The sequence below is a fragment of the Geotrypetes seraphini genome, chromosome 17, assembly GCF_902459505.1.
Source record: "Geotrypetes seraphini chromosome 17, aGeoSer1.1, whole genome shotgun sequence".
Classification (NCBI taxonomy): Eukaryota; Metazoa; Chordata; class Amphibia; order Gymnophiona; family Dermophiidae; genus Geotrypetes; species Geotrypetes seraphini.
In genome coordinates, this window is record NC_047100.1 from 47,022,781 (window position 1) to 47,049,637 (window position 26,857).

Here is a 26,857-nt window from a genome sequence, read left to right on the forward strand (position 1 = left end):
GTGCCTGAAATATAGGCCAACAAAAAGCTGGTCTACATTTCAAATAGATGCAGCCACTGAGCTGATCACCACAAGGAGATCTCCCTGCTGCGATCAGCTGAATGGTCACAACAGGAACTTGCCCCCCCTCCCTCCCCCCGTGAAGTTGGCCCATGAAGTAGGAGGGATGCCCATTCCCTTCTGCCGCCACCCCTGAATCCTCCCAACACTGTCCGTGGCAGGAAGGATGCCCACTCCCTTCTACCACCGACTCCGTCGATCCCCTGACACTCCCGACCCCCAACTCCCACATCCAATTGGCAGGAGGGATGCCGACTCCTTCCTGCTGCTGGCACTGTCAATTCCCTGAACTCCCAAGAATCCTCAACACCCACCTGACATTCTCCATATTCCCCAACACTCTCTCACACCCCAATATCCCCGACACCTCCTGAACCCCCCCCCCCGTACCTTTAGGAGATGGCAGGCAAGAGGGATACCCACTCCCTCCTGCCAGTAGGCCCACCTCTTCCAAATTGGTGGGGCTTCCCCTTCCTGGTGCATTCTGAGATGCACCAGGGAGAGGCCTAAGGCTCCAATTGGCCCAAGCACCTAAGGCTCCTCCCTGGTGTATCCCAGAATACACTGTGAAGTGTAAGGCCTGTCGTTTTGGAAGAGTCAGGCCTGTCGATAGGAGAGAGTGGGCATCCCTCTTGCCAGCCATCTCCTAAAGGTATGAGGGGTTTGGGAGGTGTCAAGGGGGATGTTGGGGTGTCAGAGGGTATTGGGGTGTGTTGGGGGAGTGTCGGGTGGGTGTTGGGGAGTTTTGGGGAATGTCAGAGAATGTTGGGTGGGTGTTGGTGAGTGTCAGGGGTTCAGGGGATTGACAGGGCCGGCAGCAGGAGGGATTCAACATCCCTCCTACTAATTGGATATGGGAGGGGGGTTGTCTGTACTGTCAGGGGATTGACGGGGTCAGAGGCAGGAGGAAGTGGGCAACCCTCCTGCCATGGACAGTGTCGGGTGGGAGTTCGAGGGTGACAGCGGGAGGAATTGGGCATCCCTCCTGCTGGCCAAGTTCACTGGGAGGTTAAGGGGTTCCCTGTTACAGCCACTGAGCTGACTGCAGCAGGGGGATTCCTATGCCCCAATCAGCTTATGGGAAGGGATCAGGAGCGATTCTCTAACCAGCGCCTGTGACATGGGCGCCGATTAGAGAATCGGGCCAGTTAGGTGGGTTGGGCCTCTGTCCCTTGGAGCAGACGCTATTCTATATAGGATGCTAGGGTGCAATTCTTAGCTGCTTCTTAGGCAGCTGCAGAAACCGTCATCCTATACAGAATTTCCCCCTTAGGGTCTGTTTTAGTAAGCTTTTTTCTCTCTCATTGTTACAGCACATTAAAAGTTAAGGGTTATTAATTTATATTTTGCCTAAGAACTAGGCAGATGATATTTAATGGGATTTAAACTCTTTTGAACCGAGGCTTTTTTTTCCTCCACATTATATTGAGATATAGTTGCATAGTGAGCAGATTAGCTCTACAGATTGGATATATTTTCTTATTTTGTGAGCGATTGATATTTAGTAATTCCTCTTATTGTTTGGGTAATTGAAAACACTCATTATTACTGTGTTACCCAATTTGTTAACCTGCTTAATTTCTAATAATATTTTAGCATCTGTATGTTGACCCTGGCCAAATAGATAGCAATACACTCCTAGTGGTCTAGTGGTTAGAAGAGCTGCCTCAGATGAGTTCAATTCCCACTTCAGCTGCTTGTGACTCTGGGCAAATCACTTAACACTTCATTGCTCCAGGTACAAAATAAGTAGCTGTCTAAGATGTATAAATCACACAGAAAAAGCAGTTTCTAATGCAATAGGTGAATTGTTCTAGTCAAGCAGGTCCCCTCCAGTGTTCCCTCTAAGCGGGCGGGTGTTGTGAGCAAACTTTTTTCACCGTGAGCCAAAAATATCGGGCGCCAGCAAGTTATGAGCCAACTCGCCCGATTCTCCTCTCGCCGCCCTGCCATCTGCCGTACGCCTCTTCCGATCGTGCGCTGTGACGAGAAACGTGTGCGCTGCGATGTAATATTTTGTGCACCAGCGCACGCCAGCGCAGCTTAGCGGGAACACTGGTTCAAATGGTTTTATTTATTTCCCCAAATTTATTTTTGTTATACGCATTGAAAATATTTGATATTGCGTTTAAATCAAAATCTCAATAAACTTGAAACGAGTGCCCGTGAGATTGTGGGAGGGTTAAATACTCAAAACTTAGAAGTTTTTGCTACGCCAGCTTTCTGGTATCTTTACATACAGTGGCGTACCTAGCATATGTAACATCCGGGGCCCATCATTTTTTGGCACCCCCCCCCCATCTGTAAGAAAAACATGATTTTTAGTAACAAACCACACGTCACACATGAGTACCTAGGAAAAGGCAGCATCTTACATATTGCAGTGAGCAGTACATCAATACACCCATTGTAAAACTAAACAAGCCAGACCAGCACAGATCAATCCTACACCGTCAATCCTAACAGAAAACCATGTCTTTCGAACACACAGAACACAGAAAACACCTTCGCCTAGTAAGGAATATGTAATCACAAACTAACCCCTCCCTCTTTTACAAAACTGTAGTGTGGATTTTAGCTACGGAGGTAACAGCTCTGATGCTCATAAAATTCTGAGCATCAGAGCTGCTACCACCAAGGCTGGTGCTAAAAACGCTTCACAGTTTTGTAAAAGGGGGGATAAAATAAAAATACATAGACAAAGGTTAAATTGAACCAGCAAGAAGCTGGACTCTGCATACAATGCTTCACAGAAACAGTGACACATGTCTCCTAAAGCAATAAATAAATAGAAATTTTTTTCTACCTTTGTCTTCTGTGGTTTCTCCTTTCCTCATCTTCTTGTAACTCTCTTCCTTCCATTCACTGTCTGCCGTCTCTCTTCCCCTATATGGCATCTTCTCTCCTTCTATGCCCCTTCCAGAAACTGTATGCCTCCCCCTTCCATCTCTCCTTTCACCCCATTGGTCTGGCATCTCTCTCCTCGCCTTCCCTCTCCCACACCTCTCCTCATAGTCTGGTATCTCCCCTTCCCTGATTCTCTGGCATCTCTCTCCTTTCCTTTTCTTCCATCTTTCGTTCCCCCTCCATGCTCTCACATCTCCCCCTTCCTTTTCCCTTAGACTGGCATACCTTCCTCCTATGCTCCAAGCCCTGGCATCTCCTTTAATTCCCTCCCTCATCTTCCTTCTCCCTCCAGCTGGGTACCGCAACACTCTTCCCTGCAGCTCTGCACTTCCCCACAATTGCCATGCTTCGGTTCCTCTTCTTCCTTCCTTCCTCCCCCCCCCCCCGCGGGACCCTGCGGCACCATCAACTCTTACTCCCTCTAATGTCGGCCCTGCAGCTCCAGACTTCCTCGCACCTTCTCCCCTCCCCCTTTGGATCGCTATTATTTTAAATGTTATAGCCGCGGAGCTGTATCCATCAGTGGAGATGTCTAACCTCGGCCTGCCCCGGAACTCTTACTGCAGCAGCCGCCCGTCTAGGCAGGAACAGGAAGTCACTGTTGCAGTAAGAGTTCCGGGGCAGGCCGAGGTTAGACATCTCCACTGATGGATACAGCTCCGCGGCTATAACATTTAAAATAATAGCGATCCAAAGGGGGAGGGGGAGAAGGTGCGAGGAAGTCTGGAGCTGCAGGGCCGACATTAGAGGGAGTAAGAGTTGATGGTGCCGCAGGGTCCCGCGGGGGGGGGGGGGAGGAAGGAAGGAAGAAGAGGAACCGAAGCATGGCAATTGTGGGGAAGTGCAATCCCCCCAATGCGTCCCCTTACCTTACCTCCCCTTACCTTTGCGACGCGTGTGTGCGCTGTGAAGAGAAACTTTGCGCTGCGATGTAATATTTTGTGCGCGCGCGCAGGCCAGCACACCTTAGCGGGAACACTGGTCCCCTCCCAATGGCTGCAAGCCATCTGCAGAAGCAATCCACTCTTGATTTTTTTCTCTGATTCTCCTCTACTTCACAGGGAGTTCTGCTGCCACCTCCAGTTTTTCGCTTTTGCATGAGAGCCAGAAGAAATGTTTCTGTTCTGCTCTCTCTTTTTCTCATTTTATTTGTTGTTTTTCGACCTTTATTCAGTGCTTCAGTGCTCATAGCTTTCACCTTGGTTTTAGCTCTGCCTGCAAAGAGAAGAAGCAGACTCTGGTCTGCAGCTAACAGGCCAATCCCTGGTGATACCTATTAGCCAGCCTGCACAAGTATTATTTGGAGCTCGGGGCTGTCCTTGCATTTATTTCTCACCTACTGATTTGCAGGGGTTTGAGAGCAGGCTATTAGGCACCCTTTGGAGGCTCAACAGTGTCTGACAGGGTGCCAGCTGAGTTTTTCGCTACCTCCTCCTTTAATTGCGCCCGTTGGTCTGTGGGGGTGTAGGTGTGGTCAGGCTCCATGTCTGGCTAGCAGCCCAAAGATCAGCGTTGGAGAGGCAATACCAACTTGAGGTAGTGATTCTTCTCATTTCCAGCTACTTTTAAGAGCTGAGGCAGGCTGCAGCACATGTTCAGCACAGGTTACAGTGAGTAAGGCTTTTTCAGCCTAGAAACTGAATTGTCAGAGGTCTAAATTTCAGGTTTTTGGGTGTTTCTGCATGATCCCCTATGTCCACCCCACCTGAAAAATCTTAATTTCACCCTTTTTACACTTTTCATGTGTGTTTATTTAGCATTTTTAGGTGTGAATTTCTTAGTAGTGACCGTCTTGGATTTTTAGCAATTTTTTTTTTCTAAAGTTCCCTGCCCTTTAAAAAATACAGATTTTGCTTCAAAACTGGCTGGAATGGAGTCTAGGGGCTCTTTTACCGCAATATCATGTACAGATTGCACAAATTGGGCATCTCAAAAGCGTTCTTGCACTACGTTCCGCTTAGTGTGGTCCAGAGAGGCGGGAATGGCCACCCTAACCTCTCTCCTCAAGCAGGTGACTAAACGGGTGGCCAGACCATTAGGGCAGCCTTCTATATTTTGGGGGCCTGGATATCCAGATAGTTCTGTTCACTGCGATGCAGAAACCCCACAGCCCAAGAAGTACAACCTACAGTCATCTAAAGATGACTCCATGTGCAAAGGCCCTAAGAACTTCTTGGAATTTCTGAAATTTTAGGGGAATGCCTTTCATTTTTTTTTTTTCCTATACCGTTCTCCCAAGGGAGCTCAGAACGGTTTACATGAATTTATTCAGGTACTCAAGCAGTTTTCCTTCTCTGTCCCGACGGGCTCACAATCTATCTAATGTACCTGGGGCAATGGGGGGATTAAGTGACTTGCCCAGGGTCACAAGGAGCAGCGTGGGTTTGAACCCACTGCGCCACACACTCATGTGAGCTGTGCTTCTCCTGCGTAGTCTCACTGTGCCTCTGACTTGTCTTCCGTGCGACGTTGCCTCGCAGGGCTCTTCATCTTCTCAGTCTGCCGCTGTTCAGGTTTGGGAGGCTTTTCCATAGGAGACACTTATGATGATGACCAATTTGCAGATCTGTTGTTTTCAGGGGATGGTCTTCCCGTGACTGGTGATTCGGAAATGTATGCCGGCTCTATGGATCCTGCCTCTGCATTTATTTCAGTCCACTGCCTTATCAGATCTTATTGCAGAGTCTCTTCATGAGTTGAATTTAGTCATTCAGCAGCTCCTTCTACCTCTTCCTCTCTTATGGGTGGTATGAGAGGTCAGTCCTCTGCCTTTTCCTGGCATCCAAATATTAACATCCTGATTTCGGAGCAGTGGGACTCTTTAGAGGGGGTTCTAAAGGTGGCAAGAGCCATTTCCCAGCTATATTCTTTGGCAAAGATGTGTCAGCAAATCTTTAGTCAGCCTAGAGTGGGTTCTTTAGTGGCTCAGGTCACTAAGCACACATTATAGAGACATTCAAATATGTTACTGGCCGTATTGAGGTAGAACATCTTTTTCCTTATTGGACCTACGGCAACAAGAGGGCATCAGTTAAAAATCAAGGGTGGGAGATTTCATGGTGACACTAGGAAGTACTTCTTTACTGAAAGGGTGGTTGATCGTTGGAATAATCTTCAACTTCAGGTAATTGAGGCCAGCAACGTGCTCGATTTTAAGAAAAAATGGGATAAGCATGTGAGTTCACTTCGAGGAAGTGCTTAGGAGGGGAGGGTTCTTAAGAGTGGGTAGACTTGTTGGGCCGATGGCCCTTTTCTACCGTCATATTCTATGTTTCTATCCCTTCTGAGCGAAGGTGGTTTGGTGCTTAAGGACATGCAGGACAGCAGAGTGGATGTACTGTAGTTCTCAGGAGACTTTTGAGGCAGTGGCTTTGGGAGTCAAAGCTGTCTCGATGGCATCCTTTGTCATGTGCACTTACCTTTCCAGGCTGCAAACTTTGGAGAGTGAAGCTGTCAAGCCCCCCTCCCCCATCAGCTTCTTTTGTCAGGGGTGGACTATGTGGTTGATGCCTGGTATGACATTCTTCATGTACTTGATAAGGTGTCAGTTTATTCCATTTCTGATCAATGTACGCTCTGGATCAGTCAATGGGCTGGCGATTCTACATCTAAAGCTACTCTTGGCCAGCCTCTCTTTTAAGGGGCAGTTGTTGTTTGGTAAAGGTCTGGATGATCGTATGCACTTTGTGGTGGATCGTTGTCCTAAGACCCTGCCTGATAGTAGACACAGAACCCTTAGGGTGCTCTAATTTTCGTGGCTCACAGTGCTCTCAATGGTATGTCAGTTCTGCGGCGCAGAGATCCTACCAGGGCTACTGGCAGAGGTTCTTGGGGGTTCCAACATAACCAGTTCTCCACTTCCCGAGCTGCTCCAGCTACCAAGAAGTTGCAATGACGCCAGGCTGGGAATGGCCCCCTCTGCACATTGGAGGCAGGCTGTCCATGATTTTTCCAGCCTGGGTTCAGATTTCATCTGACCGTTGGGTTTTGGAGTTCATTCGGTCCAGAAACAAACTGGAATTTGCCCAGTCTATGACAAATTGGTTTCTGCACTTGCCCGTGGGACACCCGGAGAAAGCAGCCAGAGTTCTGGCCTCTGTGAGAAGGTTGCTCGATGTTCAGGCCATAGAACTGGTGCTGCCCAAGCTCTCGGGCTCAGGCAGATACTCCATATACTTTATTGTGCCAAAGAAAAACTCAGACAATTGGGGGCCCATATTGGACCTTACGTGAATGCAGCACTCAAAGTTCCATGCTTTTACATGGTAACAGTGTGATCTGTTATAGCGGCAGTGGCCCCGGGAAAGTTCCTGGCCTCTTTAGTTCTGTTGGAGGCCTACTTATATATTTTCCCAGATCACTTGAAGTTTCTCAGGTTTCATGTCCTGCAAGATCATTCGCACCTTCATAAAAGTGATGGTTGTGGTGGCGGCTCATCTGCACAAGATGGGATTTCTGGTGCATCCCTACTTGGAAGATAGGCTGATCCTAATTGTCTTAGGGTCAGCACACAGTGGATCAGGTGACCAGAGTCCTGGAAGATCTGGGTTGGCTTGTGAATTTCCAGAAGAGCAATTTGATGCTGACTCAATCCCTGGCGTACCTGGGAATCTTGCTCAGCATGGTGGTTGGCCAAGTATATCTACCAGAGGCAGTCAGACAGAAATTGTGCTCTTAGCAGCACATGTAGTGAGAGATGACACTGTTCAGGCAGACTTCCTCAGTAGACAGACCTTGGATCCAGTTGAGTGGATGATGTCCTCGGAGACATTTCAAGCCAAAGTACAGCACTGGGGTTGTCCTCACTTTGACCTCATGATAAAATGTTTTGCTTGTCTTGCAAAACACTTGCAAACCAAGTTACTTGCAATCCACGGTTTTACTGTATATATATTTCATATGCATTATTAAACACATTTTGAGCTTAATATCAACCTAGACTCCTTTATACTCCAAAAATAAAAGCCCCGTTCACCTATAAACAGATGCTTACGGCACGCCTAAGTGATGCCTAAGTCACGTCCACCTAACTTGCGTCTACCTAGCGCCCAGCTCATGCTCAAAAATAGACCTGGTTTTGCAATGCCTACATTTTAGGTGTTAGGCGCTGAGCAGCATGTGATTCTGTAAATGGATGTCCAAATTGAAGCCACTTCTGTGCCATGCCCATGCCTATTTTTTGGGCGCAACGTTTTCCGATAGGAGTCCATGAAATTGTTGATGTCTATTTTGAGAATCGTGTCCAGCATTTGGACATCTAAGTTCCAATTAATGCTTGTTAAAGTCATTAATTGGACTTATTATCCACTTTATTTGGACACCTAAGTCAATGGACATCCACATTGTGGACACCTAAAGTTAGATGTCCTTTACAGAATCTGGCCCTAGCCGAGGTAGATACCTCTACCATAACTTAGTATAAGAGGTCCTAAATTCTTCAAGAAGCCACTCAAAGATGATCACCGAAGGAGACCATGGGCTGAGGTTTGGAGCTACAAAATAACAGGACACTCCAGGTCTCATCAGGGGAAAGGTTTGTGGACTGATCCCTGGGATATAGCTGGACAGAGGACTCAACCATATGGCTGCAGTCCATGGACTGTGCCTTGGGAGTCAAGCCTCTCTCAAAGAATCCTGCTGCATCAGTCTAAGCTGCATCAACTGCTGGAGGCAGAAAAACATGGCAAATTCTAGGGCTGCAGCATGCCTCATATTGGTGAAGATCATTAAACTGACAGTGTTGTGTGCCTCCATATGCTGTTGGAGGGGTGTTATATGGCAGACGCTAGCTCCCTCAAATGGTTTATTTCCCCTTGACCCTGAAGAAAGTTTCCAGTAAAACATGCATGTTGGGAGAGGTGTTTTAATGGATGATATATGCACTGAAGAATAAGCATGAGCTAAGTGAAAAGCTTCATGAGCAACTTTTATAATTTAAAAATGATTTAATAAAATCAATAAAAGTTGGATCGATGGAAAGTTAAACAAACGGAAGTATGATGTGTCCATTTGCATTCTGAAGATCCATACAAAAACCCCATAAAAAGCAGCTTGCATAGTTTGAGAGAATCCAGTATTGTGATCAATTGAAGCTAGTACTGTTATTATTTTTGATTTGCTATTTAAGTACTAGATTGATTGGCTGTATTGTTGGGGGGGGGGGGTGCATGATCCATTTAGCTGGACTGATTTAGCAGGGCTGAAGGGAAGGAAATTGGCAGATAAAAACAATTTTTACCTTAAAATCCCTTTACAGACCAGTTGTGCAAAGCATTTTATTCATAAACAGAGATTTAGAAATAGTTTCAGTTCAGTTAAGTCTGACCATAGGTTTCTAGGAAACAAGGTAAGTAACAGAAGTAAGCTGAATCTTAGCTTTAACAGTTTTGCTTTAATTTGTCAAAGGTCCTCTAGCCAGTAAAGGAAGAATTAGAAAAGGTTCAAAGAAAGTGATCAAGATGATAAAGGGGATGAACTCCTCTCGTATGAGAAAAGCCTAAAGAAGTTAGGTCTCTCCAGCTTGGAAAAGAGACAGCTGGGGGGGGGGGGAGAGATATGATTGAAATCGCGCTCGTTGGTGGGGGAGGGGGGGGGAAACAGTTCCAGGATTCTGTAACTGGTGTTGTTTATGATAGATGCTGGTTAGAGAATCCTGCTTTTAGGCGAAGAACTGGCTCTTCCTTCACCTAAAAGATCTTGTTTTGGGTGTTTGGGACTTGGGCAAACTTTCGAATAATAAAAGAACAAGAGGGCATTCAGAAAAGTTGAAAGGGGACAGATTCAAAACGAATGATAGGAAGTTCTTCTTTACCCAACGTGTGGTGGACACCTGGAATGCGCTTCCAGAGGATGTAATAGGGCAGAGTACGGTACTGGGGTTCAAGAAAGGATTGGACAATTTCCTGCTGGAAAAGGGGATAGAAAGGGAAATCGTGTCTGACGAATTTACTCCAATTCTTTGAGACCGTGAACGAGCAAATTGATAGTGGAAAGCCGGTGGACATAATATACTTGGACTTCCAGAAAGCATTTGACAAAGTTCCACACGAAAGACTTCTCAGGAAGCTACAAAGCCATGGCATAGAGGGAGATATACAAAGATGGATAGGCAAATGGCTGGAAAACCGAAAGCAGAGAGTGGGCATAAATGGGAAGTTCTCCGACTGGGAGAGAGTGACTAGTGGTGTGCCCCAGGGCTCGGTACTTGGGCCGATCCTTTTTAATATTTATATCAATGACCTGGAAAACGGAACATCCAGTGAGATCATCAAGTTTGCAGACGACACAAAACTCTGCCGGGCAATCAGATCGCAGGAGGACAGTGAGGAACTCCAGAGCGATTTGTGTCGGTTAGAAAAATGGGCGGAGAAATGGCAGATGAAGTTCAACGTGGAGAAATGCAAGGTAATGCATTTAGGCAGTAAAAATAAGGAATACGAGTACAGAATGTCAGGTGCAACTCTGGGGAAAAGTGAACAAGAAAGAGATCTGGGTGTACTGATAGATAGGACCCTGAAGCCGTCGGCACAATGCGTGGCAGCGGCAAATAAGGCAAATAGAATGTTGGGCATGATAAAGAAAGGAATCTCGAGTAGATCGGAGAAAGTTATAATGCCGCTTTATAGGGCAATGGTCAGACCCCACTTGGAATACTGCGTCCAACATTGGTCTCCCTACCTAAAGAAGGATATAAAACTGCTGGAGAGGGTGCAGAGACGAGCAACTAAACTAGTGAAGGGTATGGAGAAACTGGAATATGAGGATCGACTTAAAACACTGGGATTGTTCTCCCTTGAGAAAAGGAGACTGCGTGGGGATATGATCGAGACCTTCAAAATACTGAAAGGAATTGACAAAATAGAGCAGAGAAGATTATTTACAATGTCCAATTTGACACGGACAAGAGGACATGAAATGAAGCTAAGGGGGGGCAAGTTCAGGACTAATGTCAGGAAGTTCTGCTTCACACAGAGAGTGGTTGACATCTGGAATACTCTCCCAGGGGAGATTATTGCGGAATCGACAGTCCTAGGTTTCAAAAGCAAACTAGATGCATATCTCCTTGAGATAGGCATATAAAGATATGGTTGGCTATAAAATAAGCCAGGTGAATACCTAGCAGGGCCTCCGCGTGTGTGGATCGCCGGACTTGATGGACCGAAGGTCTGATCCGGAGATGGCGCTTCTTATGTTCTTATGTTCTTAGGGGTATAGATAGAGGATTACTGCACAGGTCCTGGACCTGTTGGGCCGCCGCGTGAGCGGACTGCTGGGCACGATGGACCTCAGGTCTGACCCAGCGGAGGCATTGCTTATGTTCTTAAGTCTACAAAATCCTGAGTGATGTAGAATGGGTACAAGTTCATGGCTCTTTTCCTCAGAACCAGTGTATATGGCCAGAGTAGGAGTAGAAGGGAAGGAGTTCTCTTATAGGGAAAAATCCTGTGGTAGTTATAAATGAAGATTCTTAGTGCCAAATCCAGCCTTGGATTCTTTTGAGCTGGAAGAAAAAAGACATATAAAATGTTTGGAATCTATTAATTATGAATTGGTGAGGAAAAATGATCTGTGGTTCTTGCAAATATTTGTGGTTTTAATATAGAAATAGAAAAGAAAGAAAGTATACCAGAGGAAGAGGAGGCTTAATTGTAATGGCATTCAGAGAGTTTTTTGAGAAGCTTAAAGCTTCAAATTAGAGTTGCATATTTAAGTTGGTGAGTGGGAAGTGTTTGCAGAAATCCTGTGAACAAAATACCTACACCTCCCACACACCATTATAATGAAAATGTCTAACTGGACTGGGTGATCAGAGCACCACAGACATCTAACAGCAAAGCAAAAAGACGGAAAGAAAACAGTTTGCTCCTCGGTAAGATCAGAAACGTACCAACACTAGCTATCACTGCCTTCTTCCTCTCAGTCAAACAGAGGAACATGGGGATCAATTATCTTGCAGAAACAACCTAAACTATACTCAGCAGAAATTTAGGGGCCACCAGTAAACAATTCAGAATAATATTTTCAACATTCAAACACACAGGAAGTCATTTTATAGTCTGGCACCTTAAAGGAGGCAATATATTATAATCCACTCAATCGGAGAGGTGCATAGAACATTCCTGCACCATAACGGGGGCAATAAGCCAAAGTACCTAAAGAATTCTATAAGCCAGTTCTATAATGGCACTTAGGTGTGCCTAACATTTTATAACTTTGCTGCAATCACCTAGACCAGGGCTGCCCAAGTCCAGTCCTCGGCATCTACTGGCAGGCCAGGTTTTCAGGATATCCACAATGAATATGCATGAGAGAGAGATTTGCATACTAATGCATTGCAGGCAAATCTCTCTCATGCATATTCAATGTGGATATCCTGTCAGTAGATCTCGAGGACCGGACTTGGGCAGCCCTGACCTAGACCGTGTCAATGGCTGGTATAAGTGGGCATGCCTAAGTGTGCCAGGCAATGTAAGTTGTGCACATTGCTTGACACCTCACTGATGGACCACCCGTTCTCTGCTTATGTGTTGTGTATGCCTTCCTTGTGGTTACACAACACAGCACTTAGAACTAATTTCTAGAATAGTGCATTGTGGCATTTATGGAAATTATCTCCAGGTAGTGCATACGAGGAAACTGATGAAAAACAGGTTTTTTAAACATCCATTATATATGATTCTATTTAAGCAGATACTTTGGTTATTCTTGGCCTTGCAGACTTTGCAATAAAAGGATTACAGGATAGCAGAATGCTGACAGTAGAATATCAGTTGCCAAAAAGGACAGGAACAGTCAGTTTAGCATGATATTTTATGAATTACTCTAAGCTCATTTAGTTGAGTTGCTGATCATCTATAGATTATTAAAAAAAAAAAATAAGCTAAAAGGAAACTGAAAATCAAATGAACATAAGAATTTAAAAACTGAGTCAGATCAAAAGTTCAACAAGAAGAGAATGATGTGAAGCTATGAAACTTATGTTATCCCTCACTTTTCTCGACACTTTTCATTGAAAAGTGTCAAGAAAAGTGAGGAATAACTTATTGGCCCCCTAGATGGGAACCTGGGAGTATGTGGACACCTAGGAGAATCCCAATCCATTAAGAGAATATGGACAAATGGAACAGTGAAGGCAATCTGTGGAATTTAAAGAGGACTCAGTTAGAAGATGAGTCCCTCAGAGAGGCGTGAAACCGAGTGATGGTGCAGATCTCTAGTGAGAACCCAGGCTATGGTGATATGTGAAACAAAGAGTCAGTTGCTTCTTTGCTTCACACAAGGTGGTGCTGTCACACTGCTGACAGTATTATTTGGGAAGGGAAACTGAAGGCTTCTATTAGTGATTTGCAGAGGCACCTTAAGGAAGTGGTGTACTAAAGTTTCTTTGCCAACAGTCACAGAATAGGAAAACAGCCTTAGTAAATCAGTTTAATAATAATAATAATAATTTTATTTCTTATATACCGCCAAGAAGGGCTGGACAATCAGCGAAAATGGTGCAATGTTACAGTCAGAGAAAAATTAGGTGGCAGAGAAAAAATGGTACAAACAGAAAGAAAGATGGTACAATTATGGCAATGAAATGGTACAGGGAAGAAGGTCAAGACAATCTGTGTAAAGGACATAGAGAGATAGAAGGGGCCAGGGTGAGCATAGGGTCTTAGGGTATGAATCGGGTGAAAAGATTAGTTTTTAGTAGTTTCCTTAAGTTTAAGTAGGATGAAGTGCTGATATGCAGATTCACACCTCTCTTTCGTTCCTTGCTTCTTCTCCATCTCCTCCAAAACTGTGGACAGTTTTGGAAGAATGTTGAAAGAGGTCTTAACTACTGGCTGCTAAGTTTTTCGAATTGGCTTCCACATTTAATACAGATTTGTCAAGGTCCGATATAGAATCAAGTCACTGTCATGAAAGCACAGAGTTAGGGAAGACAGTGTCTGGTACAGTCTAGTCACGTGTATGGAGGAGCCTAATGGCTCTGCAGTGGCCTGAGAACTTGGAGAACTGGGTTTCATTCATACTGTGGCTCAGTTGCTCTATTGCCCCAGGTACAAAAACAGATTGTACCACTAGGAACAAAGAAAGTACCTGTATATAGTAAAAGATTTAAACTGGTTTGGTTGTTGTCAGTATATCAAATCCATGACTTTTTATAAGGATCATGGCTGTTCTTTGTACATGTGCATTTGGTATAGGTTTACCATACGACCGCCCGGAGGGATTTCCAGACCCAGCAGTTTGTCCAGGTTTTGGAAATCCTGAGCTCGGAGGCTGCGTCTGAAAGCCTTTGTGCATACACAGCCATCACCATGATGACATCATAAGCACACACGCATGTGTGTGATGTCATTGTATCGACGTCCATGCATGCGCGAAGGCTTCCAAATGCGGCCTTTATGCTTGGGGAGGTTTGTGTGGGGGCAGGGCTGGAGGCAGAACGGAGCAGGACTGGGGGATCCCTGCAACCTTAATTTGGTATGTCTCCCGAAGTGGGAAGGACACTGCAAGTCAGCCAGATAAAATCCCCAAGAGCCTGCAAGAAAGAAACAGAGGTAATATATACTGTCTTTAGCAATACCACATAAGCAAGAAGTCCTTTCCACAACATTTTGGTTACCTTATTTCCTTTTATTCTCCATTCTTGTTTTATTTTTTGTTTCTTTTGTGTACTACAGTATAATCTCATTATAATGGACTCGCTTATAACGGAATATCTTTTGTAGCGGACAAGGTCCGCTGGTCTTGGCCGTGCGCCTTTATGAACATGCAGAAAATCACCACATATAGCGGATTTGCATATAACTGACTTTTGCATATAACAGACAAACAATTTGGTCCCCAGAGCTGCTTTTAGCTGTAGTTTTGTTCGGCTTTAATGGACATGCAGGCTCCGCCTACAAGGCGCGTGCCATGCCGGTGATATAGTATCAAAATGCAGCCCAGAAGAAAATCTCAGAGTATTTTTCTCTCCAGTACAATATGACATAATGCTTTAGAACAGGGGTGCCCAACACGTCGATCGCGATCGACCAGTAGCTCAGGAAGGCAACGCGAGTCGATCTTTTAGTGTTCTGGTTTTGCAATCATTTTTTGTCATACCAATGTTTTGCTGAGTTTTGTTATTGATGTTGCTGATATGCTTGTGCAGTGACTGTTGTTCATTGATTGTACATTGTTTTAAGTTGACCTTGAAATAAAGTTAAAAATAAATACAACTCTGGATATAATGGACTGTTTTTCCAGGTCCCTTGAAGTCCGTTATAATGAGATAGTACTGTACTTTATAATAACTTGAACTTAAATGTTTTCATGCTTGCTGTTTATAAAGAGTATCTCTGTGGACAATATGCATTAAGAGTTGGTCGCCAACTCTTCTCTTACCCTTGTCAATAAACTATATTTCATTTTAAACCAGTGCCAACTATTGGTGTGTGAAATTTAAAAATATCTCATAAAGAATTGGTTATCTTCAGATGTTTGCTTTATCTTCTGGTCTGAGCCTAGTGAGAATTAAAAACAGCAAACTTTGAAACAGGTGACTTATAATTTAATTACTTTATGTTATAGAAAAATGAATGGCTATGTTTGAACTGCCAAACGCAGAGGCTACTAGAAGGAAGTCTAGGAGATGGCCAGACTCCAATGCCACTGCCTACCCCAAAGCAACAGACAACAGGATCACCCAGACACCAACAAAGTACAACAGGTCAGCAGCAGTCAGTGCCTCTCGGGATTTCTGAAAAGAACAAGATGCAACCTACCAAGGAGGAGAAAAAACCCTCTGCCACTATCTACCAAGATAAGCTGCAGTCAAAAACACCTGCTGAATCTCCAAAGGTTGCAAAGCCTGTGGTTCCAAAAGGAAAAAGCATAGGAACTAGAAAAGACACAACAGCTAAAGAAAGCAAGACATCTGCTGAGATCCGAAGAGACCAAGAGGTGAGAGTGAGAATATATTTATAAATCTGGTAATGATTTATCTAAACTGGATTTCATTGATGATTAGATAATAAACAACATTTTTTTCCACATTCTAGACTACAGAAATATGACTTACAGGCTGGGAAAGTGTTTGAAAAATCTGAGACTGATTTTTCTAGAAATAAGAACATAAGAATAGCCTTACTGGGTCAGACCAGTGGTCCATCAAGCCCAGTAGCCAATCCAGGTCCCTAGTACCTGGCCAAAACCCAAGGAGTAGCAACATTCCATGCTACCGATCCAGGGCAAGCAGTGGCTTCCCCATGTCTGTCTCAATAACAGACTATGGACTGTTCCTCCAGGAAATTGTCCAAACTTTTCTTAAAACCAACAACGCTATCCGTTCTTACCACAACCTCTGACAATGAGTTCCAGAGCTTAACTATTCTCTGAGTGAAAAAAAATGTCATCCTATTGGTTTTAAAAGTATTTCCCTGTAACTTCATCGAGTGTCCCCTAGTCTTTGTAATTTTTGACGGAGTGAAAAATCGATCTACTTGTACCCGTTCTACTCCACTCAGGATTTTGTAGACTTCAATCATATCTCCTGTCAGCTGTCTCTTATCCAAGCTGAAGAGTCCTAATCTTTTTAGTCTTTCCTCATATGAGAGTAGTTCCATCCACTTTATCATCTTGGTCGCTCTTCTTTGAACTTTTTCTAGTGTCGCTATATCTTTCTTGAGATAAGGAGACCAGAATTGAACGCAATACTCCAGATGAGGTTGCACCATGGAGCGATAGAGAAGCATTATAACATTCTTAGTCTTGTTAACCATCCCGTTTTTAATAATTCCTAGCATCCTGTTTGCTTTTTTGACTGCCGTTGCACATTGGGTGGAAGGTTTCATCATATTGTCTACGATGACACCCAGACCCTTTTCTTGGGTGCTAACCCCCAAGGTGGAACCTAGCATCACTTTGCATTTGTCCACATTAAATTTCATCTGCCAGTTCGATACCCAGTCTTCCAGTTTCCTAAGGTTTGCCTGCAATTTTTCACAATCCGCATGCGTTTTGACAACTTTGAACAGTTTAGTGTCATCTGCAAATTTAATCACCAACTCATCATTCCAATTTCCAGATCATTTATAAATAAGTTAAATAGCACCTGTCCCAGTACAGACCCCTGCAGCACTCCACTATTTACTCTCCTCCATTGAGAAAAATGACCATTTAACCCTACCCTCTTTTTTCTATCCAATAACCAATTCCTAATCCACAACTGAACTTTGCCACCTATCTCACCTATCAAGGATCATGCTTGATAAATCAAATATATTGGGTAGGGAAAGGTAGTTTACAGCAATATTAATGCTTAATAGAGCTTTACGGTGCGATCTTCAAAAACCCCAGGCAGTTTTTATATCCCCATGATGTTTCCCTGACATAACATGGATCAGTCACAAACATGGATACTTTTATAAAATGCACATATTGAATTATTTATTTACTACAATTTCCTAACCACTTTTATTAAAGAGATTCTCTTAAGGTGGTATACAACAGGTATAGCTTGATATAAATAAACATATCATATATTAGCAGCATAACATGGATGACCAACCACAAACTGAAACTGAACACGGATAAAACCAAATTCCTGCTGCTAGAAAAAGACAAAGAACCTACCTTAACTGATCTGATGACAAATGCAATCACATACCCAATACAGCCAGCACTCAAAATCCTGGGAGTAACGATAGACAGGAGATGCACAATGCAGACTCATACTAACAAAACCATCCAAAAAGCCTTCTACACCATGCGCAACCTGCGAAAAATAAGAAAATTCTTTGACAAAATACAATACAGGATCTTAGTCCAATCACTTGTACTAGGACTTGTAGACTACTGCAACAGCCTTTACCTACCCTGCCCCGCTTACATGACCAAACAATTACAGACAGTACAGAACACAGCACTCAGACTTATCTACTCGCTAGGAAAATACGATCACATCACTAATGCCTATCTCGACTCACACTGGCTACCGATACAAGCAAGAACTCAATTCAAACTATACTGTCTATTATTCAAAGCACTAAACGGAACAGCACCTCTCTACCTAAACAGCCGCCTAACCCGAAACCTCTCAACTAGAGTAAGGAGAACCCAGACCCCATTCACCTACCCCTCACTCAAAGGCACAAAACGCAAAAAGCTATATGACAACCTACTTGCTACACAGGCCGCGAAAATTGACCCCATCATATCCAAGCTGCTGACCACAACTACGGACTACAAAGCGTTTCGAAAAGATATAAAAACCATACTATTCAAAAAACATATTCCAATATTATAATCTACCATCATCTTCTCTCCCTTCATAACCTCCTGCAACTCACAACCAACTGCAATCTCGTCCCCTTAGGCAACATCTAATCTAGTAGCAACGGGCGAAAAGCCAATTCATATCTAGAAACACAGTTTCCCCAAATACCGAAAAATCAGATATAAAAACCTAGGAACAGACGATCTTTTTGGTAACATAAGATTATGCTTTGTAATGTTATGTAATGTAACATAAGGTTATGCGTTGTAATATAACATAAGGTTATGCCTTGTAATATCATGTAATGTAAGTTATGCAATGTATTGGAATAATAAGGTAAAATAACATAAAATAACTCTACGTAAAGTCTTGTAAAGTTATGTAAGATAAATTATGTAAGATAAATTATGTAAACTTAATGTAAGATAAATTATGTAAACTTAATGCAAGTTATGCAAGCACGGTAAGGATAATGTAAAGTAACACAAAGTAACACCACGTAAAGTTATGTAAAGTTATGTACGAAAAGTTATGTAAAGTTAGGTATGCAAAGTTTGTAAAGTTATACAAATAATTGTATTGTCATCGCCTGGAAATGACCAGCCATATTCTAATGTAATCCGCTTAGAACCGCAAGGCACAAGCGGAATAGAAATCACTAATGTAATGTAATGTAATGTAATAACAGTACTAAAATGAACAAATGTCAATGTAAAACAAAATTAAAAAACAATGAGGCAAACTAGAAAATAGGAAATAGCAATATAGGCCATTATTATATAAACATATCCACCCGTAAAGAGTGGCATTTACACATGTATATCAAATACACATAAAAATATTGATTTCAGAAAACTGATACACTTCTCCCTCCGTATTCACGGGGGATGTGGGTGGACCACAGATGTGAATACTGAAAAACTGTGAATAACTTTTTATGTGTTATTTACGGTTTTGTGGAAACGCCGTCGTTTTTAATATTGAAACTGCAAATAACTTTTCAACTGTTATTCGCAGTTTGGAGCAGCGATTTTAGGGCTTGGAGCAGGACAGACAATTAAAAAAAAAAAGTTAGAAGACAAGAAACGGGGGGAGGTAGACAGGCGAGGCAAAAATACCAAACAGGAAAGAAGAGGAAGGGAGTTCACGTGTGAGCTATTGAGCATCTGCTTCTTCCGGTTTGACTGAGAACATAAAAGTTGCAATGCTGGGAGAGACTTAAGGAGTCCATCGAGCCCTGTATCTTGTTTCCAACAGTGACTAACCCAGGTCACCGCACCTTTAATACTGCTAGTTCCCGTGTTGGAGTTGTTCAGAAATTGTCCTGTTAGGGCACAGGACCTGTTCCCGAAATCTTTTAGACTAGAGAACTGCCATAGACTGTGTATGTGCGTAGAGGATTTCTCTGCCAGCAGCACCTATCTGTCACCCGTCATCACAAACGCTGAGAGGTTTCTCCACATCTGAAAAGCTTAGTTAAATCTCAAAACAAAACACTTGCGCTTGAGAGTCCACAGAACTACACTCTCTCCCCACCCCCAACTAGCTCTTGGCAGTATTTTCTAGCCTTTCCCACCCGCTCCCCACTCTGACCATGCTGCGACAGTCAACGGCTTTTCCATGGCCAGGGAATTAGCAGAGTTCTCGGTCAGAAAAGTGAACACCACTGCATGGAAGCAGTGATTTTCAGAGTGAATGGTAAGCAATAAACTTTTTTGTCGGTACAGTAAAAGAAAAAGGAACTTTAATGATGATAAGAACATAAGAACATAAGCCGTGCCTCTGCTGGGTCAGACCAGAGGTCCATCATGCCCAGCAGTCCGCTCACGCGGCGGCCCATCAGGTCCACGACCTGTATAGTAACCCTCTATCTATACCCTTCTATCCCCTTTTCCTTCAGGAAATTGTCTAATCCCTTCTTGAACCCCAATACCGTACTCTGTCCTATCACACCCTCTGGAAGCGCATTCCAGGTGTCTACCACCCTCTGGGTAAAGAAGAACTTCCTAGTATTGGTTCTGAATCTGTCCCCTTACACCACGAATAGAACATTAAGATCTACCGACCAACATCTACTATCAATCCCATCTCTTAAAATCATAAACACAAGACGCCAATATATTTTTTCCGTCACTGCTCCCCAAACCTGGAATTCTTTACCTTACTACCTGAGACAAGAAGTTAATTTAGAGAAATTCAAAAGCAACCTGAAAACCTTTCTATTCAATGACGCCTTCATAAATTAAGAATAATTTCATCATAAACCAATTTCAGGACCAAGCTTCACCCCTTCCCCATGTTCATTCCCTAAATGTGAGCCCCATCTTTATTTTATATTGTAACTTCTTACCTTCTCTTTCCCATATGTTTCTAGTATTGTCATTTTGTCCTAAGTTCAGTCAACTATCCTCAACGTATTACTTTGTTTATAATGTAATTTTTAATGTACATCGCTTTGAATTAAGATAAAGCGATTAATCAAAACTGAATTAAACTTGGAAACTTGGAAACTTAAATTTTCCGAATGCCCTCTCGTTTTTGTAGTTTTCAAAAATTTGAAGAATCTGTCCCTCTCCACTTTCTCTATGCCCTTCATGATCTTGTAAGTCTCTATCATGTCCCCTCTAAGTCTCTGCTTTTCTAGGGAAAATAGCCCCAGTTTCTCTAATCTTTCAGCATATGAAAGGTTTTCCATACCCTTTATCAATCGTGTCGCTCTTTTTCTGAACCCTCTTGAGTATCGCCATATCCTTCTTAAGGTACGGCGACCAATATTGGACACAGTACGGCAGGATAACTTCTTTCGTTCTGGTTGTAATACCTTTCTTGATAGTACCTAGCATTCTATTCGCCTTCTTAGAGGCCGCTGCGCACTGTGCTGACGGCTTCATTGTCTTGTCCACTATTACCTTCATTGTCTTGTCCACTTTTCTTTGGTACTTTCACCCATTACCAGCCCTCCCGTCATATAGCTGTACCTCGGGTTTCTGTGTCCTACATGCAAGACTTTACATTTATCTACATTGAACTTCATCTGCCATCTCGTCGCCCAGTCTCCTAGTTTGTTCAGGTCCCTTTTTAAATCTTCGTAGTCCTCTTTAGTCCTAACTCCACTAAATAGTTTGGTGTTGTCTGCAAATTTTATTACTTCGCACTTCGTCCCTGCTTCTAGATCATTTATAAATACATTGAACAGCAGTGGTACGAGTACCGACCCCTGCGGATCACCACTCGTGACCCTCCTCCAGTCCGAGTAGTGGCCCTTCACTGCTACCCTTTGCTTTCTACTCACCAACCAATTTTTGATCCATCTGTGTACGTCTCCTTCCACCCCATGGTTCTTTAGTTTCCATAGTAGGCGTTCATGGGGTACCTTGTCAAAGGCTTTTTGGAAATCTAAGTATACGATGTCTATGGGGTCCCCTTTGTTTGTTCATTCCTTCGAAGAAGTGCAATAAGTTCGTTGGGGAGCGGAGTCAACAGCCGAAAAATCGCGAATAAGCGAATCCTCAAATATGGAAACCGCAGATATGGAGGGAGAAGTGTATCTACATGTGGATATCCACACCATAGAGATTTCAAGGAATGTTGTTTGGGGAGAGGAAGGAGAGAAATAAAATCTACTTATGTGTTCCTTATTTTACAAAGAGAATACATGTGTAAGGGGATCACAAACAAATCTGAAAAGGTTATCATGCTGTTATACCAGGCCATGGTATGCCCCCACCTGGAATGCTGCGTCCAACACTGGTCGCCGTACATGAAAAAGGACATAATACTACTCGAAAAGGTCCAGAGAAGAGTGACAAAAATGGATAAGGGGCTAGGGGAGTTGCCATACAACAACAGGCTAGAGAAACTGGGCCTGTTCTCCCTTGAAAAGAGAAGACTGAGAGGGGACATGATCGAAACATTCAAGATATTGAAGGGAACTGACTTAGAACATAAGATTTGCCGCTGCTAGGTCAGACCAGTGGTCCATCGTGCCCAGCAGTCCGCTCATGCGGCAGCCTTCTAGTCAAAGACCAGTGCCCTGAGACTGGCCCTACCTGTGTACGTCCAGCAGGAACTTGTCTATCTTTGTCTTGAATCCCTGGAGGGTGTTTTCCCCTATGAAAGACTCCAGAAGAGCGTTCCAGTTTTCTACCACTCTCTGGGTGAAGAACTTCCTTACGTTCGTACGGACTCTATCCCCTTTCAATTTTAGAGAGTGCCCTCTTGTTCTCCCTACCTTGGAGAGAGTGAACAACCTGTCCTTTTCCACCAAGTCTATTCCCTTTAGTACCTTGAATGTTTCAATCGTGTCCCCTCTCAATCTCCTCTGTTTGAGGGAGACAGAAAGATTGTTCACCCTCTCCAAGATGAAGAGAACGAGAGGGCACTCGCTAAAGTTAGAAGGGAAAAGATTCCGTACAAACGTAAAGAAGTTCTTCTTCACCCAGAGAGTGGTGGAGGTCTGGAATGCTCTCCCGGAGGTTGTTATAGGGGAAAGCACCCTTCAGGGATTCAAGACAAGGTTTGATAAGTTCCTACTGGAACAAAACATATCCAAGTAAGGCTAGACTCAAATAGGGCATTGGTCTTTGACCTAAGGGCCGCCGCGTGAGCAGACTGCTGGGCACGATGGACCACTGATCTGACCCAGCAGCGGCAAATCTTAAGTTCTTATGGGGGAAGACTCCCATGTATAAGTCATTCTGGAGTACCTGATTGTAAACTGCTTAGATAACTTTGATAGGCGGTATATAAATACCTTAAATATTTAAATATCTATAATTAATAGGTTTTTTAAAAGTGTTCATTTTAGGTAGGGTTTTACAGGAAGGATTAAAAGACAGTTCTCTTTATTCACATGTAGTTTATATCAATCTCTGAAAAGAAGCCATATTAAATTGTTGCCTCAGTACTTAAACAGGTAGGTCTCGGTGTTTGCGGACGACCTATTGGTCTTTTTAACGGACCCGCAGCATTCCTTGCCCGTACTGTTGGAGAGCCTTCGGGAATATGGAGATTTCTCTGGCTTCGCCTTGAATTTTGCGAAATCGGAGGCGCTGGCTTCCTCGGTTCATCTTCGGCGGTTTTGGGGGGACAGTTTCCCGTTGCGCTGGGCTAACTCCTCTTTTAGATATCTGGGGATCAGGCTGACTATGGATGTGTCCCAACTGTATCGTCTTAACATTGATAAACTCCTTGCGGACACTAAACTGTTGCTAGCCAAATGGCAGGCGCTGCCGCTGTCTCTGTTGGGACGAATTCATTTATTTTGTATGGTGGTCTTCCCGAGATGGCTTTACGTTCTTCAGACTCTTCCCCTTTTTTTGTTGCAGAGGGATATTCGTTCCCTCACCTCCCTATTGATCCGGTTTTGTTGGGGTGGACGTAGACCTAAACTGAAATGGTCCTTGCTGGTGTGGCCTGCCTATGGGGGTGGTTTGGGGGTGCCTGACATCAGGGTTTATAACCAGGCCTGTTTGCTTCGTCATATTAGTGATTGGGTGTTGGGTACCTCTTTTTATACGGATCTTTCTCTGGAGCGGGATCATTTCTATCCTCTTCATCTATTGTATCTCCTCCATGCCCCGTTATCTAAACTGCCGCGACCCTGTAAGCGTAGTATTTTGTTTCGGTCCTTGTGGACAGTGTGGCATCAAATCCTTCGGTTGTGGAATCAGGACTCTCATACTAGTGTACTCCTCCCGTTGGTGGGGAATTTAGCTTTTCCTCCGGGGGTTGGACCTTCCGTGTTTGGTCGGTGGAGGGCTCTGGGGGGTTGGAACAGTTGCGGCATGTTCTGCGGGATGATGGGTCTCTCTTATCTTGTGCTGACTTGGCGGGGAGGGGGGTCCCTGAAATTGGACTTCCTTTTGCTTATTGTCAACTCAGTCACTACGTAGCTTCCCTCCGGGGGACTTCCTTGCGGGGGGATTTTGGGACCCGGCTCTATACTTTTTTGACTGCAGATCCTGATTCCAGGGTCTCTATCTCTGTTTTGCATGGCCGGATCCTGGATCTTCACCCGCCGAGGGTTTTCCCTGGTATTTTGGAGGCCTGGCGGCGGGACTTGGGTAGGGATTTGGGGGGGGGGAAACTTTTTGTTAACTGCCCTGAGACGCACTGCGGGCTTGGTCCATAGTGCTGACTTACATGAATGTCATTTTCGCACTGTTCTGAGGGCCTATACTTCCCAGAGTCAGGCGTACCATATGGGTTGTATTGATACTCAATTATGCATCCGCTGTTCGGTGAAGGTAAATTCTTACTTTCATGGTATTTGGAGTTGTGAGGGGATTCAGGTATTCTGGATGGAGCTGGCCTCCTTTTTACAGGGCTTGTTGCAGACCCCTGTGCCAGTCTCAGTGCAGTCTATGCTGTTTGCCCATTTCTCTTTCTTGAATATGTACACTTCTTATGAAAAATTATTTCTTAGTAAATGTTTTATTTTGGGGAAGAAATGTATCTTGTGTTGCTGGCTTTCTCCTGAACCACCTTCTTTTTGGTATTGGAGGAATCGCCTTCATGAACTGCTGGGTTGGGAGGCCCGTCTGGCCTGTTCTTCTCGACGCCGGAGCAGAGACTTTGTTCACACTTGGACTCCGTATTTGAACATTTTGACTCCTGAGAGTCGTAGCCGTGTTTTGAATAGACTTCACCTCTGACTCTGTGCTTCTGAGTGTCTTTGCTGATTCCTGCCTACGAGTTTCTGTATCTGTGGGGGGATGGGGAAGGGAAGGTGGGGGGTGGGGGATTCTTTGCTGTGGGGTGGGGGTGAGGTGGTCCGGGGAGGGCATAAGAGTCCAGTCCTCCGCGGTTGTTGATGAAAATGCATATCATGGTTGTTCTTACTGTTGTATTTATTTTTGCTTAATAAAATAGATTTGAACATAAACAGGTAGGTCTGTAAATGGGACATGAAAGCATTGGTACGTCTTGTACAATCCCACTTTATTCTGCTACCAGTGAGTTATTTCTGTCTACCTGCCAGGACTTTGTAGGAAGCCTCAAAATTTCAGAGACAAGCCCCTCCCCCTCATACCTCATCACTGTGCCGGTGCCTCAGTTCCCCAGTCTTTCTTCCTACAAGCCAGGCTGTAGGAGCTTATCTTTTCTGCTCGTGTTTAATTTCACGTATTTTCATTATTTTGTTTGCGGTTTTCGCTCTCAGGCTGTGGAGGTTCCCTAAGGGGACATCCTTGACTGTGGGAGATCGCAGACTTTTGGAAAAAGTCTGCTTCTAGGAGGTTCCCTGCTTGTTAGTAAGCACCCTGGACAGCCTACACATCAGATCAGGGCTCAGGGACTGTTCCCTCGGGAGCTTGCTTACCCCGGGTTCGTCTGCTAGTGGTTAGAGCACAGGCTTAGCAGTTTGTGGAGGCGCGACCGGGTCGGTGCCAGACTGTTCCACCACCAGGCATCTGCATGGCATGTCTGAGGATGGCAGAGGTCTCCAGCCATGGTGGTCAGGCCAGTGGAGCAGGCAGAAGATTTGAAATCCAGATTTCTAGTTCTCTGAGGCAAAGGATCTCCCTGTGAGCTGTTTTCAGCTCTGCAGTGTTTTCCATTCAGCACATGTCACAATGAGTACAGGCTGACAGCCTGAATCAGCGATTTGGGGGGGGGGGTTGTCTTTAAAAGGGGCTTTTGAGTGGTTTCCCTGCATATACTACCCCTCCCCACCTCTAAAATCTCAAAATCACCGTTTTTTGAGGGATCCTGTGATTTTTCTGGGCTATTTTTAAACAAAATCGGCACCCGTGGTGGCTATCTTGTATTTTTTTTCAATTTGAATTTAAACATAATTTTTATATTTCCAAGATTCGTTTTTACAAGAAAACTACATAGATGGTCTCCCCAGGGCAGGATGAGATAGATTCATGCTTCATTTGCAGTGGATGGCTGCTGGATACGCAGCCGTGTTCCACGTGTGCTGCGGTCCACAAGGGCTGTGAGGCTTGCCCAAATTCAGTGCCTTCGACCTCCAGGGAGGGTCTTCTAGTGCCTTCTGCCCCAACTCCCACGAAAATAGTGTCGGGGAACCTGGGGATTGCGCTGGTGATGTTTCGGCAAAACACATGCGCGTCTCTGGCGAGAAACCTCGCAAATCCTCCAAATTAAACTAAACTAAACCTTGGGTTTGTATACCGCACCATCTCCATAGTTGTGGAGTTCGGCACGGTTTACAGGAATTGTAATGAGAAAGGAACTCCATGGAAGGGCTAGATGAGGATCAGAGGGGAGAAGAATGTTAGAGGGCTAGGATGTCAGAAGAGGGGGGAGTGTTAGGTTTTAGAGAAGAGCCAGGTTGTTCCAGAGCTCGATGAATCTGAAGGAGAGGGAGGTCCCCAGTTTTCCTGGGTGGGAAATGCCTTTTAATGAGGGAAAGGATAATTTCGATTTTTGGGTAGGTCTGGTGGTATTAAGATTTGAGGAATTCCAAGAAAGTGGAATTAATGGAGGAAGGATGCCGTGGAGAATCTTGAAAGTTAGGCAGATGCATTTGAAGTGAACTCTGGAAATTATCGGGAGCCAATGAAGCTTGGAATGGAGCGGTGAGACGTGATCGAATTTACTTTTTGCAAAGATAAGCTTGGCCGCGGCATTTTGGATCTGTTGGAGTCTGTGAAGGTTTTTCTTTGTTAG

At 44.2% G+C, this 26,857-nt stretch overlaps 1 protein-coding gene across 1 annotated transcript in view; it reads left to right on the forward strand.

Annotated features, from left to right (window-relative positions):
* BSN (bassoon presynaptic cytomatrix protein) overlaps window positions 1-26,857 on the forward strand; it is a 191,404-nt gene that overhangs the window by 95,853 nt on the left and 68,694 nt on the right. Inside the window, exon 4 of the mRNA XM_033926633.1 lies at window positions 15,535-15,906. Within this exon, the coding sequence (XP_033782524.1) occupies window positions 15,535-15,906 (372 nt within the window). The remainder of the gene's footprint in view (window positions 1-15,534; window positions 15,907-26,857) is intronic.